General features: G+C 41.8%; 1 protein-coding gene across 1 annotated transcript; it reads right to left on the bottom strand.

The window, feature by feature from the left end:
- Positions 1-14: 14 nt before the first annotated feature.
- On the bottom strand, positions 15-1,348 carry LOC146620666 (Golgi-associated plant pathogenesis-related protein 1-like). Its single transcript, XM_085367691.1, has 4 exons — positions 1,342-1,348; positions 708-917; positions 378-455; positions 15-241 (listed from the first exon to the last, which is right to left on the bottom strand). Exons 1-4 carry the CDS (start codon positions 1,346-1,348, stop codon positions 15-17), a joined length of 522 nt encoding a protein of 173 aa, XP_085223817.1.
- Positions 1,349-21,539: the final 20,191 nt, after the last annotated feature.

The following is a 21,539-nucleotide window of genomic DNA, read 5'->3' as shown; positions in this document are numbered from 1 at the left end:
TATATTCGTCTTTCTTAATCTGTAATAATAATCTGATACAAACACAACACTTTAAGTAGAACATCAAAATGTGTGTGAGTGTTACCTGTTCCTTTTGGGAGGACATTTTTCTGATAGTATCCTGCATTGGTAATGTTACCAGCTGGGCGGTACTGCCCAACCACAAAGACCGTATTGCCATCAGTGGCTATGCCCACACCCAGCTCAGTGCTGCTTTTCCACACCACCTGAGTAAAATGACCTAGTGGAAAAAGGAAAATGTGTAAAAACATACTACTTACTGATGATGACCTGATCTTGTAATGACAAATACTTTAGCAACGCAGGTATATACAGTACAGGTATATGCAGAACTTTTCAGGAGGGCTGTGTTTTACCCGTCTTGGGTTGATGTCCAGACTTTTTGAAGTCATAATCCTTGATCTCACTGTACCATGAATCCACAGCTTCTTTTCCTGAAACATGGAGACAGAGAAAAATAACATAAAGAGTTAATTTGGTGGTTGGAGTACGGGTTTTATAGCTCAGAAACTTTAAAATGAAATAAGGATGAACATTTCTAATTGTTTACTTGAAATGAGAAGAGATACAGTGGAATCTGTTTCTTTTAAAGATTAGTGAGACTTTAATTCATTGTGATAACAAAGCGGCCTGTTTCTGACAGGTGAAGAGGTGGACAAAGGAGTTATCTGCAAAGAATCATTTACCTGTTAGCTTCTTGGTTTCAGAGCTCCATGCATAGAAGACGTTCTCTCCATCATCGGTGTCACTGTGGCCAAGTTTCTTTTTTGCCAGCATTTGATTGGCCCATTTTTGAGCTGCGTCATCCAGCTCAGTATTAAAGGTCAGTGGTGGTGCACCATGCTGTGCCCTATAGGCATTGTGGGTATCAAGAAACTCCTTTTTGAAGCTCTCATCTGCAAACCAAACAAGCTTTAAGTCTTAGAGGAAACGTACGGTTACACTGTAACCCTGGTCCTCTGAGTGAGAGACTATCTCTCCACCTTCATGCCGCTTGGAGACACGTTCCAATCAAACAATCACCGGTTTCATGTCTGCGCAGGTGTTTTATACGTAAGCTGTGGAGCCAGAGTGTCTTAAAGAAGTATCCACATGCCACGTCCAAGGGGGTTCATACCCTGTACATATGCATTATATAACAGAGTGGAGAGATAGTCTGGATATGATAGAGAACATGAGGTGGGCATGTTTATTGGTTGTAGGTGTAGACAGGAAGAAGAATGCCCTCTAATTATGCAAATGTCTTTAAAAGTGATTGTTTTTTCTGCAAAAAACTATAAAAGTGATCAGTTGTTCTGACAAATATTTAAATGCACTTACCTGCCATTGTATTTGGTGCTTTGCAAACTGAAATAAAATAGGGAGAGTGAAAATAATAAGCAAAAATCCATGAAATGATTGCAAACAACATGAAAAAGAATCATCCACGTGCTCAGATATTATGTGATGATGAAAGAATAATTTAATAAAAGGCTAAATAACGAGAGTAAACTCAAATCTTGTCCTGTAACTACAGTCATCTTCAGCACTCACCTGCTTTAGAGTCTTCCTGATGTGTGGAGGAAAGTTCTGTGAACACACAGCTCAATTTACTAATGTGTAGCTGGTTTTTATGTGCAATGTCATCCTTCCTCTTTTCTGTTTGGAGGAGGAGACAAACACCAGACTCGCTTCTGTATTTTTGTCTGCCGGTTATGATGGTTGTTTTTTTTCTACATGACTCATAGTGGTGTGGCAGAGTGGCGTTAAAGATATCCCACACTCTGTGTTTACATTTTGTGTATAATTGTTACGGCCCTAGCAGGGCCTCCTCCTCAAGGTGCCTGTGTGGGCGTGTCCCACCACCTCTTCTGCCTGAGGTGCCACCTTGTTTTATAACATTTATATAACATATAACATTTATAACATTATAACAAGTCCCTAACTGCTTAGATACATTATACAAGAACAAGTGTAGCAAAGTTGTGGAGGTTAATCACCAAGTTGAGAATCTGTCGATGTTTTCCCTTCTCTTTATTATTTCTTTGTTTATGCTTTAACAAGTGCCAACAGACTGGAACAGATATAGTGCTTGTGTACTCAATTCCAACTTTCAAGTGTTTTCCTGCTACAAATGTCATGGACTCAAGCATACAGCACTTTTTATATGCCAAAGCCATGTTCATCTAACATTCATACATGCATTGATGTATCAGGGGAACCTCAGGTTCAGTATGTTGCCTGAGGAGTTGGAGGACCCAGGAATTGAACCACCAACCTTCTGATTGGTAGATGACATTGCTGCCAGATGAAAGACAGCACTCAGAAACAGAGTGCAGATGAGCGAGGGCATGCCCAGATGTTGTCAAACAGGTCTTTTTTGTCTTTCCTCGTGTTTGGTAGCCACAGGTGTTATTGGCGGTTTACTCACAGACTAAGAGAACACTTCAAAAGCACAAAGGTCTCATTAGTTCACTGTAAAACATTTTACTCCTGCACTTACTGGATGCCCATGTTTACTGCAAATCCAGCAAATTATAGGGACACGGTGGTTGCTCCATGGCCTGACTTTGTTTTTTCAGATTACAAAATAAAGATATTGGCCCTTTCTCAAGTACGCGAGTCCGTACTCCCGTGCGTTCTCGGCAAGTACTCGCCGAGAATGCACGGGAGTACGGACTCGCGTTCTCGGCGAGTACGTACTCGCGTTCTCGGCGAGTACGTACTCGCGTTCTCAGCGAGAACGCACGGGAGTACGGATGGGAGTTTTTACTGCCGTCCCCTCTTAATTTAACTGTGAGTAATATGTTATGAAGCTTAACTTTAATCACAGCCAAACCGGTTTACTCAGGAACAAATAAAACACTGAAATAAACCAAACATTAATATTTAGAAGTGATCTAAGTGACTTATACATCATGTTTAACCTCAGTAGTGAAATCTCTATTAATAAAAATAGTGTACATGTACATACGTGTACATACCTTAATAAAAACAAGCAGGTGAGATGTTAGAACGCTTTTATTTTTATTTTAGTGGACACTCAATAAAATAGACAGCTACTGGGGTTTGTTTAACCTGAGTAGCGAAAAGACCGCGGGGGGGGGGGGGGGTTGGAAACGATGTGCCGGGAGTCCGCTGTTCTCGCCGGCTCTAATGATCCTCGACCTCGCGGTCTGCTATGGAGCTGGCGGGTCACAGACGTCTCCGAAAACATCGGAGCGCGTTTGGAAATATATGATATCTTGATAAATCGAGCAGATATTTGAAGTTCACACAGCTACATTCTCGCTTGAAAATAACTTAAAAGTTTATTTTGTGACCCAGAAAGAGGAATATGTAAAAGTTTTAGCCCCGCTCGTCCGCCATTGCCGCGTTTGAGTTTTGGACGAAATGCATTCTGGGATATTTAGCTGTACCAAGTCCACACAAGTCACCACCGATGCATGCTCGATAAAACGGGCGGAGCGAGAACACATCCGGGACTTTTTCGCGTTCTCGGCTTGATGCGTACTTCGAATTGGAACAGTACTTGGTCTCCGACTGGTGACGTATCACGAGTACACAAGAACGCAAGTACGCACAAGTACGCATATTGAGAAAGGCCCACTATGTTCTTATGGCTTTGGTTCACAGGTATACTTTGTCCTTCAATAAATAAAGAGCTTAATAAAAGCTTTTTAGGCACTAAAGCTTAATTTTTCTTTCATGGTTTTTCTTTAACAGGAGTTAGAGATAATGAATGGAAAAAAGGCAACAGAAAAAGTCATGAATGTCTGTCAGACAAAATATAGATTAGATTTGTTTGTTTCAGTTTAGTTTTTATTGTTAGGTATGTTTAGGTTTTGTTCTGCTTTTTTTCATTATTACAGTATATGTGGTATTTGTCAGCTGTTAGATTTAAAAAAGAACAGGAAATGGTAAATGGCCTGTATTTGTATAGCGCTGTACTCAGTCCCTAAGGACCCCAAAGCGCTTTACACTACATTCAGTCATTCACACACCCATTCACACACTGGTGATGGCAGCTACACTGTAGCCACAGCTGCCCTGGGGCGCACTGACAGAGGCGAGGCTGCTGGACATTGGGGCCACTGGGCCCTTTGACCACCACCAGTAGGCAACGGGTGAAGTGTCTCGCCCAAGGACCGAAGGTTCCTTAAACCTGTCTGAAGACAGCTGCAATAACAATTTGGCAACACATCAGAAAGAGGGAAACCATTCTTTAGTGAGGACCTTGGGCTTGAGAGGTAGGGCAGTCACGGCCTGCAAACTTACAAAAAGCTGTCAATGTAAATGTAGACAAAGTGTAAACAAAAAATGTTCTAGTTACTTTGCACCACCTCAAACAGAGATATCAGTCACACGAATCACACAAGGGGTGAACTGTACCAGAAACCAGTATGTGCCAAGTCTGAGCTTTTAAAGCTTGCCTCTTGAACGACTTTGTGTCACAGTTATTCACTTGGAAACATAATCAGGACTTCATAATTATAATCAAGGTTTTTAAAAAGCCTCAGAGCATTTAAGAGTCACTGTTGCTTACATCATCCATACCATTGTGCACCCTTATTAACATGTTCATGTGGCATTCAGTATGTATTTGTGCAAACGGCACAAAATGAAGCCACGCGATTTCTTGAAGGAAAAAAATGAGCATTGCATACACTATCTGTGAGAGTTTGTGACTGCAGACTCAAACGCATCTCTGTGCAGTGTTCGATACTGTCGACCATAATATCCTATTAGAGCAATTAGAGCACGCTGTAGGTGTTACAGGTACTGCTGCAGTTGTTTGTATCGTATCGTCCAATGGACTCCAACTTGTTCATGTAAATGGAGAGTCCTCTTCACACACTGAGGTTAATTATGGAGTTCCACAGGGTTCAGTGCTAGGACCAATTCTGTTTACATTATACATGCTTCCCTTAAATTCCTAAATTCAGATAATACTTATACTCAGCCATGAAAATCTTAGCCTCCAGTAACGCTGTGAGGAACCTTGGAGTCATTTTTGACCAGGACATGTCCTTCAACGCACATATTAAACAAATATGTAAGACTGCTTTCTTCCATTTGTGCAACATCTCTAAAGTTAGAAATATCCTGTCTCAGAGTGACGCTGAAAAACTAGTTCAAGCATTTATTACTTCCAGGCTGGACGACTGTAATTCATTATTATCAGGATGTCCTAAAAACTCCCTGAAAAGCCTTCAGCTAATCCAAAATGCTGCAGCAAGAGTCCTGACAGGGACTAGAAAGAGAGAGCAGATTTCTCCTGTTTTGGCTTCCCTTCATTGGCTTCCTGTTAAATCCAGGATTCAAAATCCTGCTCCTCACATACAAGGTCTTAAATAATCAGGCCCCATCTTATCTTAATGACCTTGTAGTACCATATCACCCTATTAGAGCACTTCGCTCTCGCTCTGCAGGCCTACTTGTTGTTCCTAGAGTATTTAAAAGTAGAATGGGAGGCAGAGCCTTCAGTTTTCAGGCCCCTCTTCTGTGGAACCAGCTTCCAGTTTGGATTCAGGAGACAGACAATCAAATCAAATCACTTTTATTGTCACATCACATGTGCAGGCACACTGGCACAGCACATGCGAGTGAAATTCTTGTGTGCGAGCCCCACAAGCAACAGAGATGTGCAAACACAACAACACAAACGAGAAAAATACAAGAATGGCCAACCTGAAACTAATAAATATATGTACAATATATAATAGTGTATGCATTTCTGGATGTGTATACTAAATATTTTCCTACGTGTGTGTGTGTGTGTGTGTGTGTGTGTGTGTGTGTGTGTGTGTGTGTGTACACATTTTTACAAATTAAATAGTAAAAAAAAAAAAAAAAATAATAATAATAATAATAATAAAATATATAAAATATACAGAGTTGAATATGTGCAAAACAAGTGGCATTTATATACAGTATGGAGTGCAGACACTATCTCTACTTTCAAGATTAGGCTTCAAACTTTCCTTTTTGCTAAAGCATATAGTTAGGGCTGGACCAGGTGACCCTGAATCCTCCCTTAGTTATGCTGCAGTAGACGTAGGCTGCCGAGGGATTCCCATGATGCATTGAGTTTTTCCTTTCCAGTCACCTTTCTCACTCTCTATGTATTAATAGACCTCTCTGCACTGAATCATACTTGCTATTAATCTCTGTCTCTCTTCCACAGCATGTCTTCATCCTGTCATCCTTCTCTCACCCCAACAAAGGTTTCTTCCTGTTAAAAAGGAGTTTTTCCTTCTTTTATAGGGGGTCATATGATTGTGGGGTTTTTCTCTGTATGTATTGTTGTAGGGTCTACCTTACAATATAAAGCGCCTTGAGGCGACTGTTGTTGTGATTTGGCGTTGTGTAAATAAAATTGATTTGAATTGAATTGAGAAACGCAGACAAAATGAAGCGCGAATTAATCAAAAAGCGAGCTGTTTTATTGAAGATGAAATGAACATAGTAAACGAAAGGCAGAAGAGAGCTAAGCAATATAAACTGGGGAAATTAAACTAAACACCAAACACAGAGCATGAGACCTGGACAAGGGGAAAAACCTGAAGCATGAATACCAGAGACATGATGCATAGTGAACAGATGACCTGACAATGAACAAAAGGAAAATCAACCTTATACACAGCAGGGTGATGAGGGAAGTGGAAACACACGATGAACACAGCTGGGATGGATCGACATAATTACACAGAACGAAGCAAAACTGAACATGCTGAACACAGGACGCGGGGCTGTCAAAAACAACAGGAACAAACTATGACCAGACTCATGGCTCGACACTGGGACTGGGGAAGAAACAGAAACAGGAGATGAAATAACAACACGACTGGGACGCGGAGTGAGGGACACAGGGAGCGAGAGGGAGACACAGAGGGCGAGAGACATGATGGGTTGGGAAGAACGCACGTGGAAGCATGGGAAAGACGGGGGAGACATGGGATGAAACATGAGAGGGACATGGGAACAGGAGAGGAGACCCTGAGGGAGACACGGACATGGCTAAGGAACATCCACAGAGGACATGACAGACTCACACAGGAAACAAGGAAGTGAACAGCGGCAAGAAAACATGGAACCGAACCATAACTAAACTTAGAAGCATAAACACGACTAAATTCCACACTAACTGTAAAACTTGAACTTAAACAGCAAAAAAAACCAAACAAAACAGGAAAAGGAATCATAAATACAAAATATGCTGACACTACCTAACAGTGCTATTTGACTTATGAAATGCCTGTTCTCGTTTCTAGAGAGTCAAACCCTGATGTTCTGCACAGGGACGTGCACAAAACCTGTTTATTTATTTATTTATTTATTTATTTATTTTCTTCTTTTTTGCCTGTCCCATTTGGTTCTTTAGCCGTCAGAATTGTTGTCTGAAGACCAACAAGGATACCCAATGGATTTACTTTGCCAAATGGATCATCGTGGCATTGCCGTATTGGTCCATTTGGTCGATCTTTGTTTTTATTATTTATTATATTTTATTTCCAGATGTTACAGACGGGACAGACATGAGTGAGGGAGAGGAAAGGGAGAAAGAAAGAGGAAGGAAAGGAAAAACAGAAGGGGAGAGGGACAGTGAGAAAGGGGGGGAGAAAAAAAATATAAAAATCTCCTGGATCACCTGTTGAGAGAAGAATAGAAAACAAGCAAAAAAGACAAACAAACAACAACAAAGCAACATACTAAACACAACACCATCGCATTAATCTAGCTAAGTGTAAACAGCAGTAAATACTAAATATTCAATGTTGTTGTGCAGCACGCAGGACAGATGTGCTTCGAAGTAGCAGCCAAGAAAGGTGTAATTTGGGTCTACGAGCAGTGAACACCCGTGTGCATACCTGTGTGGATCAGCGCGCTTGTATTCCAAAGGTTTCTCCATGTAACGATCTGCTAGGGAGTGTGGGGGGGCCACAGCCCCGTCCTCCAGGGTGTGAAGCGGGTATGGAGGAGATCAAAACTCCAGACATCCAGAGGCCCCCAGAACACAAGAGACCAAGGAAGACCAACAGAGGGGCAGCCGCGCCACTGTCCCAGAAAGAGCTGAGGAGAGTCCCAGATGAGGGCTCACTCAGCAGCCGCGGAGCAGAAGCCAGGGGGAGTTGCAGTGACGCGCCCGTGAGCTCCGCCGGCAGCCAGCTGTGCCTGAGTGACCGAGCCCCAGGCCGAGAGGCCGGGGGCACCCCACCTCCGAAGGGGCCCAAGCGAGCCCCAGGCTCCAGGCCCCGATAAGCGGCCGCCAAGGAGTGAGCCGGTGTGTACCTGGACGCCCACCCCCAGACACAAAGAACCACCAACGCACCGACACCTGAGGGAGTCCGCCACTGGCAGGGGAAGTGGTGGTGGGCGGAGATAGGCCTCCAAACCTTGGAGGGCCTGAGGTGTCCCCAGAGAGGTGGCGTCTGATACCCAACCTGACATATAGACACAGACATACAGGCACACACAGACACAAACATCCATTCCCACCCTCATGCTCTCATATGCACTCACTCCACACTCAACCAACGTGGAGACAGACATAAAGAGACGCTGTACACACGATCACACTCCCCAAGCACAAAACCTGTTTAGCTTCGAGGGCCATTATTTCCAGTAACGTTGGTGTGTGCAAGTGTGTAAGTCACACACACAAAATGACATCTTGTATATAGCTCTGTCCCTGTCACGGTCTGATAGAATTATTTGATGCACTGGGACAAGAATGTATTTGGAATGAACTGGGATTTATGTTATGCTCTTTTACGCTTTATTCCACTGCTGAGGTAAATGATCACTGCTGTGACTGTCAGCTTTTGGAATATGCAAAATGCAATAAGGATCAGAATATGTACTCATGAATCTGAATGGTCTGCGGCATCCGATTTACTTATTTGAATGTTTGAAGATCTGTTTTGCATATATTATATACATATTACTTCATCTAGTAAAATGGTTACTTTAAATGTCATGTCTATGACGCAGGCTTTAGCTGTAGATCATTTTCACATTCCACACAGTGATAATAGCAGTGACTAGCACTGCACAATCCAGCTCTTGCAGCCTATAATTTGAAAAAACAAACACTTTTGGTTTGTCACAGCTTTCTCTTTCTCCTTTACTTACAATGTATAATTTATTCATGTCATCAAGCCTTAACTGTAACCACTTTTTCCACAAGCTTAAGATAGCTCCTTACCTAAAACTGAACTAAAGTTCAAACTAGAAGATTTTTGCTTGCTCTATTGGCAGATTTGTTTCATGTAATATAAGATATTTTTGCTTGGAACAAGTGAAAATAGTCTAGTTTCAAGATTCAGTGTCCTAAAACAAGTTCAGAAATCTTACTGAAATGATACTCTTTAGCTGAATGTGTCTTATTTTAAGTGTAATAGATATTTTTGACTAGAAATAAGACAAATATACTTGGTAAGTAAGATTTTAAGTTTTTGCAGTGCAGCTTCATCACTTTGGGATTTGCCAGGAAGAAACAAACTGTGTTGTGGCTACAGTCTGTAAGTCTGTATACATTCAAACACCACATGCTTTACTACTATTGCTCTTTGACAACAGAACTTGTCTACTGGCAGATAGATATACACGCCACTCTTTGTGTTCTTTGTACACGCTGCTCAGTCCCACCTCACATGAAATTGTTTGCAGTCAACATTAACTTTCCTTTTTGATGTGTTCTGTATTAAATATAATGTGTTAGCTGCTAAGCTGCTAAGGAGACTTCAGAAAAACTGGATCGGCCTAAATTAAAGTGATGCAAAGGTCACATTAAAAAGTGCATACTGTCGTTGACATGTGATAAAGAAGTTGTAATGCACAATTCCTTTTTGTAATCTAATAATCAGAATATTTGCATCAGCCCTTCTTCTGTTTCGTGCTGATTTTGCACACGTGTCAGATAAAACTTAGATGGTGAACATTAGGCTGGCAGCATCTGATAGTTATATATACAATCTCAAAATACACAAAATGCACCTCTGTAGTCATGTTTAAATGTGCCTAGTTTAAAATATAACTATCTGCACAAATGGACACTGGTAGATGTATGTGAAGCAATATCCTTTTGGTTGAAGCCACATTCTGTTTCTAAACAATCAGGTTTAGTAAGAAACAAACTGAAAATTCAGTGGAACTGCAGATGACTGGGTTGGCAAACACATAACATCACAAAGCCAACAGCCTGCATGATCATATCTGTTTCAGTACTGCAATCATGCATCTGTAAGACAGTCTTTGTAGCTGGGCCAGGTATGAAAACTGTGAGTAAAGACAACAAATAAATTGTGAGTGTGAGGATTTGAATGCACCAAACAATTTAAGTTCTGCATTTGCGGGTGGATAATAAAACAAAAATAATCAAATAAAATGAAAGAGGATTACACATATTGCTATAAAGAAACCTGGTTTCACACACAAAATCCTTTTACACATTAACACCTGATGAAGTTCACAGTGACAGAACTGCAGGTATTCACAGTAATAATTCTCAAACTTGTATTCCTCTCAGCAGCACTGCAACACCCAATACTACGGCGACACATTACCATGTTTTAGATTAATATGGTGTGCGTGTTTACACAGCTTCATTGGTCTGTTTTTTTATTTTTCTTTATTTGATTTTTATCAGTCAAGTCAATTCTAAAATTAAACTGACTAAATAAAAGTCAGTTCTCATATATGAAGGCAACACTTGTGGTATTCTCTGTATACTGGTGATAAGAAATAAGAAGAAAAGTAAGAGAATCTAGGAACTATGAATGTTTGCACATTGATCAGCTCACCTTCATCGTCTGTATGATACCATGAAAGAATACATTCTCATCTTGGAGACATAATCCTGGTAGGATTATTGTAGTGTCAGATTATGTCTATTTATTAAAATAATTATTATTTATTCCCAATAGAACATGTCTTATTCTTATTGTTTTTCATGATGGGATGTGTGGGACTGCCTGGAGACTGATTGGGCTAAGAGTAGGCTAATTTGAAATTATGAAAATATTTTGTAGTAAAACTAGAATGTTCTGAAAATGGACCACTGAAAGCGTCTCTTACAGAGTGCAAGTTCTTAGAGAAACTTTCTTTAGGATTTGGAGAATTTGAACTCATCTAGTTTTCCACTCCAAGCTACAGCTATCCTTTAAAGCATTGGTCTGTTCAAATGTGTGATATGCGGTCACAAGAAGTTGAATAGTATGGACCAGAGGTGTCAAAGTCAGTTAATGAGGGCCACAGTGGTAAATGAAAATAAGATCAAGGGCCACACATATGCATAAAATGTAACTATCAAAATAAAAAAAATTATATTAGCCTTTATTAGTCAAACAAGAACAACAACTTAGTAATAATTCAGTAACTGTCCCAGAAGCTTTATTTAAAAAAAATCTTTGATCAAGTAGTTTACATACCACACAGCCTGTCTTTTGGCATTACAGCTTCGTCTCTTCATCAAATCCCTGGCAAAGAGAACCTGCAAAGAAAGTCAAGGTATCTGTGAGTACAGTTTTCTTCACCATCAAAAGGCTCAGAAACTGGTGCAAACTCTGACAGGAAGTCAGCGTCAACTGCCAAACATGGAGCAGGAAGTGTGATGGTCTGGGGCTGTTTGCTGGATCCAGGGTCGGTGACTTGTACAGAGTGAGAGGCTCCCTGAACCAAAACAGCTACCACAGCACTCCATGCAGGTCCCTCCAGCATGCAGTTGGTCAGGGGTTCATCCTACAGCAGCGGTCCCCAACCTTTTTTGCGCCACGGACGGTTTATGCCCGACAGTATTTTCATGGACCGGCCTTTAAGGTGTCGCCGATAAATACAACAAAATAAAACCAGTACCGGTACCGAAAAAAAGAAGATTTATTCATAACACACGTGAAAAGACCCAGGAAAACCGAGTAAACGATAAAAACGATAACAAAATAACGCTGAAAACCGATAAAAACCCTGAAAACTATACATTTCACACCTGAGCCTCAACTCTCGCGGCCCGGTACCAAACGACTCACGGACCGGTACCGGTCCGAGGCCCGGGGGTTGGGGACCGCTGTCCTACAGCAAGATAATGACCCAAACGTAAGTCCAAGCTCTGTCAGAACTACCTCAGGAAAGAAGAACAAGATGGTGAGCTTGGAAACATGGAGTGTGCAGCACAGTCTACAGACCTAAACCCCATCGAGCTGGTTTGGGATGAACTGGACAGAAGAGTGAAAGCAAAGCAGCTACAAGGTCCACATTTATGGGAACTTCTGCTACAGATATGGGAGAATATTTGATTTCTGTTGTAGAAAGAATGCCACAGGTGTGCTCAGCTGTTGTGTCTGCCACAGGTGCTACTTTTTCTTTTGGTCTATAAATTGACTCCATTATTTCTTTTTCTTTCTTTCTTTTTTTTTTTTAAACTCCAACTGTTTATTTGTACGATGCTTTCATTTCAGAGTCCAGCAGATATTAAAATGCAAAACTTTGCCTACTGTTTCCACCTATATTTATTTATTTATTTATATACTCTTTAAGTGTGATCACTCACACATCACACAAATCACATCACTTTTATTCTCACGCTACACTGGTGCAGCACATGAATCTCACTGTTACATGTTACACCATAACATGTTATTCAATGTAGAATTAAACTTTACATTTTTCTGTTTTTCTGTTGTTCAATCCACTTTGAATAAAAGTGACTTAAAGAATTTCTTATCTGCTTGAAAATCTGTAAATGATGCTTTAATTCAGTGTAAGCGATATCTGTCGTCAGTTGGTGTGTTTGGCACTTTAGACTCGTGGAATGTTTTGTGTCAGGTTACAGTCACACAAAACTATGTTCACTAAACATTCAGAATCATCCGATTCTTTAGAAAAGTCATTGAGTCCTTTGTGTGCCTTCCACAGAAGTGCTACCCCCAGAAATGAAAGCAGACAGGAGACATACCTGCACTTGCCTAACCAATAGAAAACAAGAGAGAAAAACAGACACACAAAGACAAACAACAAGAACCGAAACTTCTTGCAATTTGAATGTGTCCTTTTTGTTGGAAAGAAGCTGACTGTTATTTGTTGAGGAAGTCCAAAACAATAATGATAACGTTTGCGTGTCAAGTGGCAGCTTGAGCTGCATTGAGATCATTCCAAGATAGAATAGAACAGAAAATAAAAGAGATGGCTCCCTGGAGATTGGAAAAACACAAAAAAGTGACACAAAGGGGACTAAACTCTAAAATTTCATTGATTTAAGAGATAAATTGTTAAAAAAAGAAAGCAAAAACTGAAATTAATATAAAGAAATGTACAGTTTTTTTTTTCAGGGCATTGGGGTGGATGTGACACAGATTTGCAGAGCAGGCTCTCTACCAATCAAAACAAACAGTGGACCTACTGTATGCAAATACTAAGGATGCATACACATCATCATCCCTCCCCCCACTGGGTCGCTCAGACCATAAACTGGTCCAACTGGTTCCCTCATACATGTACTTTTGTGTGTAAACAACCCCACTACAAGGTAGATGACCCCCCCCCCCCCCCCCCTTTTACTAATAAACACCTTCATTTAGAAACTGCATGTTGTGTTTACTTGTGCAATATTTAAACTTGTTTGATGATATGAAACATACAAAAACATACAAAAAAAATAGGAAATCAGGAAGGGCGCAAACACTTTTTGCCTTGTCTCTACCAGAGGTTTCCACACCTGCTGGGCCTGCTTCCCCTCCGCCAGAGGGCTACACCAAGTGCCCTTCTGTCCTTCTGGCTGAACCAATACAAAACAGTTATCTGAAACACACAACACATGGTACTGTATGAGTTATTATAAATCACAAAGTAAAGAGGTTTTAGTATGCAGGTTAACTTGAATACTCACCTTACTCAATGTTGGGGGATAAGTATTTTCTTCCACAGGTCGCTTTTTTCTGCAACTCTGTCTATGACCAAGTCATTGTCAAGGGACATGAGGATGTCTTTCTCTGTAGTCATAAGGTGTCAAGGATTCTGACTTTTTCATCAAAATTATTTTCTCAGAATTCTGAGAAAAAAGTCAGAATTCGGACTTTAATCTCAGAATTCAGGAAAAGAAGAAAAAAAAAAGACGTGCCCACTTTTGTTTTTTCCTAGTGGCCCTAATCCTCTTCCATATATACCTATTACCCATTAGTATATAGTTTTTTTTTTTTTTAAAGTTGTATTTCACAGGAGAGAACCTGTGCTAAAAGATAGAAAGATAGAAAACTATTTAAATTCTCTTTGAATTTATGCACACATTCTCCATTTACTTCATTATATTGCATAAATGTCTGTTACAAGCTTAAATTTAAAGTTGAAAAAGTGTAATTGCAGCCAGGCTATTGATCAAGTAATTGCGATTAATCGCGATTAATGACAGAAAATTGTGCGATTCATTAGTTAATTTTTTAAAAGCTATACATAGTCTGTTATACTGTTTTTATACTGGTGAGAGACTTGTGTTCTGCTCGTCAAACACATTTCATTGCAATGCTGACCCTGTGCTAACTTGCATATGGCAAATAAAGCTGAAACTGAATTGAAATTGAACTGGTTAAAGAACTGGTGTGGGAGTTTTGCATTCTTCTTTACTAGAGTATTAAGTGTGCCAGAAAAATGGAGCAGACAATAGGCTCATTGACAGCTCCTGGTTTTTGCTTATGCTAACCCTTGCTTCCCTAGGAAGGTTTGTGCTAAAACTAACAATCTACTCAACTAATTATTGTCTAAGTTTTGTCTAAATTTTTACAATGGGGTGTCTCAAGATAAATGTTGACACAGTAGCCTGCTGTGTACCACTTGTGCTTCGCTTTAGCTACTTAGTCACTACTTCAGCTTGTCTGACTGATGCCCTGTTACTGGGCCGAACCTATGTTGCATTTCATTTTCTAAAGAGAGCCCACTTACCACATTTGCCCTACAGCAATGACATGCAGTGACTTGCATACAAAAATGTAAGCACAAATGATAACCACTCCATTCCACTGCCACGGCCTTAAGGTTAAAAAATTGTTGACAATGTGGATGCATAATTAACTACAGGAAGCTTCTGCCCTGTCCCTCCCAGTGTCATTTTGATAATATTGCAACACTTTCTGGAGTTCAATTTTAATACTGAGCATCATAACAATGCTTTGTACCAGGGGTGTTTTTAGAAGCACCCCCCAAAATTAATCAAAGAACCCCCAAAGATTTCCTAATTTTTTGACAATATTTGCTGTTTTTGTGACACACTACTAATAATATATAAACCATACAGTACTTGGTTGAGATGCAATAGTTTAACGACAAATGTTTAAATACCCCCCTCCCCAAATGGTTTGTTCCAGCTCGCCTCTCCCCTACTCTGGCTCTAGCGCCTAGTGATGTGCAATACCACTGATTTCTTTTCCGATCTGATACCAAGTAAAATTCAGGATGGTATCGAGGATACTGATACTTTGTGCAAAAACGTATTTTATTTATTGTATCTTTTATTGTATCTCAAATTATAGCTTCATAATGATTACAGGACATCAGACTACTTGTTCTTATCACTTAATAATGCAGAATTATCATATAGAAATAAAAACACTGAAGTTGTGGCTATTTGAGCATCTTGCCTGCCTGCAGCACTAAAAGACTCCGTGAGAGACGTCTGTCTCGCCCTAGCAGCACCTGTCCCTGTCCTCCTCTTCAGTTCGCCTCAACATACGCTCGTCATATTCTGCGATATGATTTACTCTGAGGTGTTTGACAAGGTTAGTAATGTTGCCACAACACCTCACTTTCTTGCCACATGTATCGCAAACTGCATCTTGGCTGTTTGTGGAGGTAAAATACGTCCACACATGACTCCATTTATGCTGTGAGTGTACACGCCAAGGGGCTGCGACACATTTATACAGCCGTGTTTCGCATAACCAATCGTGGCGAAGCGCATCTGTAACTGGAAAGTCGCCGGTTCGATCCCCGGGCTCTCTGTCCTGGTCGTTGTGCCAGAGGGTAAAGACACTTTACCCTCTGGCACAATATGGCAGCCTCGCTTCTGTCAGTCTGCCCCAGGGCAGCTGTGGCTACAACTGTAGCTGCCTCCACCAGTGTGTGAATGTGAGAGTGAATGAATAGTAGCATTGTAAAGCGCTTTGGGTGCCTTGAAAAGCGCTATATAAATCCAATCCATTATTATATGACTAGGAAAGGCGGAAGAGGAAATAGTAATGTAGACAATCCAAAATATATAGTTTCTTTCCACTGTGTTCCTGTTAATGATAAACTACAAATGTACCCAAAATTACTAAAATATCGATATTTTAAAATGAGAATCGATTCTACAGGGAGTGCAGAATTATTAGGCAAGTTGTATTTTTGAGGAATAATGTTATTATTGAACAACAACCATGTTCTCAATGAACCCAAAAAACTCATTAATATCAAAGCTGAATGTTTGTGGAAGTAGTTTTTAGTTTTAGCTATTTTAGGGGGATATCTGTGTGTGCAGGTGACTATTACTGTGCATAATTATTAGGCAAGTTGTATTTTTGAGGAATAATGTTATTATTGAACAACAACCATGTTCTCAATGAACCCAAAAAACTCATTAATATCAAAGCTGAATGTTTTTGGAAGTAGTTTTTAGTTTTAGCTATTTTAGGGGGATATCTGTGTGTGCAGGTGACTATTACTGTGCATAATTATTAGGCAACTTAACACAAAACAAATATATACCCATTTCAATTATTTATTTTTACCAGTGAAACCAATATAACATCTCCACATTCACAAATATACATTTCTGACATTCAAAAACAAAACAAAAACAAATCAGCGACCAATATAGCCACCTTTCTTTGCAAGGACACTCAAAAGCCTGCCATCCATGGATTCTGTCAGTGTTTTGATCTGTTCACCATCAACATTGTGTGCAGCAGCAACCACAGCCTCCCAGACACTGTTCAGAGAGGTGTACTGTTTTCCCTCCTTGTAAATCTCACATTTGATGATGGACCACAGGTTCTCAATGGGGTTCAGATCAGGTGAACAAGGTGGCCATGTCATTAGTTTTTCTTCTTTTATACCCTTTCTTGCCAGCCACGCTGTGGAGTACTTGGACGCGTGTGATGGAGCATTGTCCTGCATGAAAATCATGTTTTTCTTGAAGGATGCAGACTTCTTCCTGTACCACTGCTTGAAGAAGGTGTCTTCCAGAAACTGGCAGTAGGACTGGGAGTTGAGCTTGACTCCATCCTCAACCCGAAAAGGCCCCACAAGCTCATCTTTGATGATACCAGCCCAAACCAGTACTCCACCTCCACCTTGCTGGCGTCTGAGTGGGACTGGAGCTCTCTGCCCTTTACCAATCCAGCCACGGGCCCATCCATCTGGCCCATCAAGACTCACTCTCATTACATCAGTCCATAAAACCTTAGAAAAACCAGTCTTGAGATATTTCTTGGCCCAGTCTTGACGTTTCAGCTTGTGTGTCTTGTTCAGTGGTGGTCGTCTTTCAGCCTTTCTTACCTTGGCCATGTCTCTGAGTATTGCACACCTTGTGCTTTTGGGCACTCCAGTGATGTTGCAGCTCTGAAATATGGCCAAGTGGAATCTTGGCAGCTGCACGCTTGACTTTTCTCAGTTCGTGGGCAGTTATTTTGCGCCTTGGTTTTTCCACACGCTTCTTGCGACCCTGTTGACTATTTTGAATGAAACGCTTGATTGTTCGATGATCACGCTTCAGAAGCTTTGCAATTTTGAGACTGCTGCATCCCTCTGCAAGATATCTCACTATTTTTGACTTTTCTGAGCCTGTCAAGTCCTTCTTTTGACCCATTTTGCCAAAGGAAAGGACGTTGCCTAATAATTATGCACACCTGATATAGGGTGTTGATGTCATTAGACCACACCCCTTCTCATTACAGAGATGCACATCACCTAATATGCTTAATTGGTAGTAGGCTTTCGAGCCTATACAGCTTGGAGTAAGACAACATGCATGAATGAATGAATGAATGAATGAATGAATGAATGAATGCTTTATTGGCCATATGCAGGTTGCCCCACAGAGGAATAGGACCCCCCCCCCCCCCCGACTTACACACACAACAACAAGACAACACAAGGGAATACAGTCGGAGATCGGCAGCGTTAGGAGAGTAACACCGAAAAAATTACACAACAATGGGAAAAGTACAAGAGGAAAAAAAGAGACCTCTTCACACGCTGGGCAACCTATGGGAGGACAGCATGAGAACAGGAAACAAAAAAAAACCTCCTCTGCACAGAGAGCACATTAATGTCCACATCACAACATCAGAGCACATGACAAACCACAGGGGATGGATAGGGGGATGGGGGGTGATTCGAAGGAACACATCAGTCGTCCTGCACCATGCTATCATTTCAGCGCGGCACACAGACCCGCTGCATTCCCCCGCAGGAACAAGCATCGAAGGCGTTTGGAAGGGAGGGGGACGAGTGCGTGCTTATCAGTGTAAGTGTGTGTGTGTGCGTGGCCATAGTTCAGCTGAGACAGTGTCCTTCGGCCTATCAGGCTAAGTAAACAGTCCTCCAGCCGATCCAGGTGTCCTTCATGGGATGGGAAGAATAGTCTTCACACAGTCGTTATCAGGGAGTTGTTTTGGTGGGCTCCAGCCTTGGGCCTGGGCAGCTGGCGCCGTGGTGTCCAAATGTAGAATATTGTTGATGAAGAGGATGATGTGGACAAAATACTCATTTGCCTAATAATTCTGCACTCCCTGTAGAGCATAAATGATTGGTATCGGAGGAATTGATATTTTAGTATCAATCCGCACATCACTACTATTGCCCTTTCTGATAAAGATTATGTCTATGGCAAAGCAACAATCATTGAAACCGACCACCAGTCCCTGGTGACCATAATGAAAAAGCCCATCCATGCCGCCCCTGCCCGGCTCCAGAGGATGTTACTGCGACTACAGAGTTACGACATCAGCCTGGTCTACAAAAAGGGGAAATACATGTATCTAGCAGACACCCTTTCAAGAGCCCCGCTCGCCCCGCTGTCACACTGCCCGGTTGAACACACTGATTATGAGGTGATGACAGTGAGCTACATCTCCACTGCTCACCTGGAGGAGCTAAGACAGCACACAGCACGAGATGATGTGCTACAAGCCGTCAGCACAGTCATCCAGCGAGGATGGCCCATCAGAGAGAGCCAAGTACAGCCCGCTCTAGCTCCATTTTTTCCATATAGAGATGAGCTCAGCGTGCAGGATGGGATCATCATGAAAAGCCACAAAACAGTCATTCCCCAGTCCCTGCACAAAGAGTACAACAACATCGTACACAAAGGCCATCCAGGTAACCAAGCGCAGAGCTAGGAGTGTCATCTTTTGGCCAGCGATGTCAAAAGACATCACGGAAGAGCTGCTCTCTGGCACTGTGTGTAACAGCACTAAGACACATCAGCAGAAAGAACCGCTAAAACTGCACCCTGTTCCAGACCTCCCACGGTCGATGGTGGCTGCTGACATTTTTACCTGGCATGGAAAACAATACCAGGTTCTTGTAGATTCCTATTCAGGATGGATTGAGATTGACCTTCTCCGTGACTCGACCACAGCAGCGGTCATCTCCAAGCTAAAGAGACACTTTTCAGTTCATGGCACACCGCACACGCTCCTCACTGACAATGGCAGACAATACACTAGTCAACAGTTTATTGATTTCACAAAGCAGTGGGACGTCACCCATTTAACCAGCTGCCCAGAGTTTCCACAGTCAAACGGTCTTACCGAGAGAGCGGTGCACAGTGCAAAACAGTTCATGGGAAAATCACACAGAGATGGAACCGATGTGTTTCTTGACCTCCTAAACCTTAGAAACATTCCCCGTCACACAACTAGGCTCCCCTGCTGAACGCCTCATGTCTCGTCAGACGCACGCAGGCATTCCTGTGTGCAGCAAGCTGTTGGCACCCATTGCAAAAGACACAGGACAAATCTGTGACCAACTTTGCGACAAAAGACTCAGACTGAAGCGTCACTATGATAAGTCCAGCCGCATGCTACAGTCGTTGCAAGAAGGACAAGTGGTCCGGGTGCAGCCAGAGAAAGGTTACGACAAGCTGGGAATTGTGGAAAGGAAGAGCAAGGAGCCACGATCCTCCCAGTGGCAGAACAGCCGCCGCCACCACTCCATGACTATGACCCTGAGTGCCAGGACACTAACCATTCTACAATGGACAGTTCCACACTCACACCGCAATCACACACACGCTCAAACGAAGATTCACAAAACACATCCTCTCCTCAGCCCCAACCTGCTGTGCAGGTGCCCGGCCAGAACATTGTGAACCCGACACCATACTCTACGCATGCAGGTCGCATGTGCAGACCCAATCCAAGATACATGTAAACGGAAAACACTAGGATGCCTCAGGTGTAATCAGTTTTGTCAGTATGTTGAAATATGATGCTTGCTGGCTATTTGCATTTCTGATAATTGCTGTTATGTTAAGGTGTGGGGTTACTCCGAGCATAAACATTGTTAAGTTAAAGTTGTGTGAAGAAGCACTGTTTAGAAACTTGTGAGTGAATTAGATTTGTTAGGTGCTACTAGCTAAATGGGGAGGATGTACAGGGTGGGCCATTTATATGGCTACACCGTAATAACATGGGAATGGTTGGTGATATTAAAGTCCTGTTTGTGGCACATTAGTATATGTGAGGGGGCAAACTCCTCAAGATGGGTGGTGACCATGGTGGCCATTTAGAAGTCGGCCATCTTGGATACAACGTTTGTTTTTTCAACAGGAAGAGGGTCATGTGACACATCAAACTTATTGGTAATGTCACAAGAAAAACAACGGTGTGCTTGGTTTCAACGTAACTTTATTATTTCATGAGTTATTTACAAGTTTCTGACCACTCATAAAATGTGTGCAATGTGCTGCCCATTGTGTTGGATTGTCAATGCAACCCTCTTCTCCCACTCTTCACACACTGATAACAACACCGCAGGAGAAATGCCAGCACAGGCATCCAGTATCCGTAGTTTCAGGTGCTGCACATCTCGTATCTTCACACCATAGACAATGGCCTTCAGATGACCCCAAAGATAAAAGTCTAAGGGGGTCAGATCGGGAGACCTTGGGGGCCATTCAACTGGCCCACGACGAACAATCTACTTTCCAGGAAACTGTTGATCTAGGAATGCTCGGACCTGCACCCATAATGTGGTGGTGCACCATCTTGCTGGAAAAACTCAGAGAACGTGCCAGCTTCAGTGCACAAAGAGGGAAACACATCAGCATGTAGCAATTTCAAATATCCAGTGGCCTTGAGGTTTCCATTGATGAAGAATGGACCCACTATCGTTGTACCCCATATACCACACCAAACCATCACTTTGTTGTTCCAACAGGAGGGATCCATCCAATGTGGGTTAGTGTCAGACCAATAGCGGTGGTTTTGTTTGTTAACTTCACCATTCACATAAAAGTTTGCCTCATCACTGAACAAAATCTTCTGCGTGAACTGAGGGTCCTGTTCCAG

The sequence above is a fragment of the Diplotaxodon limnothrissa genome, linkage group LG12 (assembly GCF_057381915.1).
Source record: "Diplotaxodon limnothrissa isolate DT_005_m linkage group LG12, D_limnothrissa_male_GT1.1, whole genome shotgun sequence".
Classification (NCBI taxonomy): Eukaryota; Metazoa; Chordata; class Actinopteri; order Cichliformes; family Cichlidae; genus Diplotaxodon; species Diplotaxodon limnothrissa.
This window is presented reverse-complemented; position numbering and strand designations above follow the sequence as displayed.

Bases quoted from the DNA above. Each gene is read 5' to 3' on its own strand.
- LOC146620666 (XM_085367691.1), bottom strand. The intron at 456-707 runs GTAAATGATTCT...TCCATGTTTCAG, and splicing joins TGAAACCAAGAAGCTAACAG to GAAAAGAAGCTGTGGATTCA. The intron at 242-377 runs GTAAAACACAGC...TTTTTCCACTAG, and splicing joins TGGACATCAACCCAAGACGG to GTCATTTTACTCAGGTGGTG.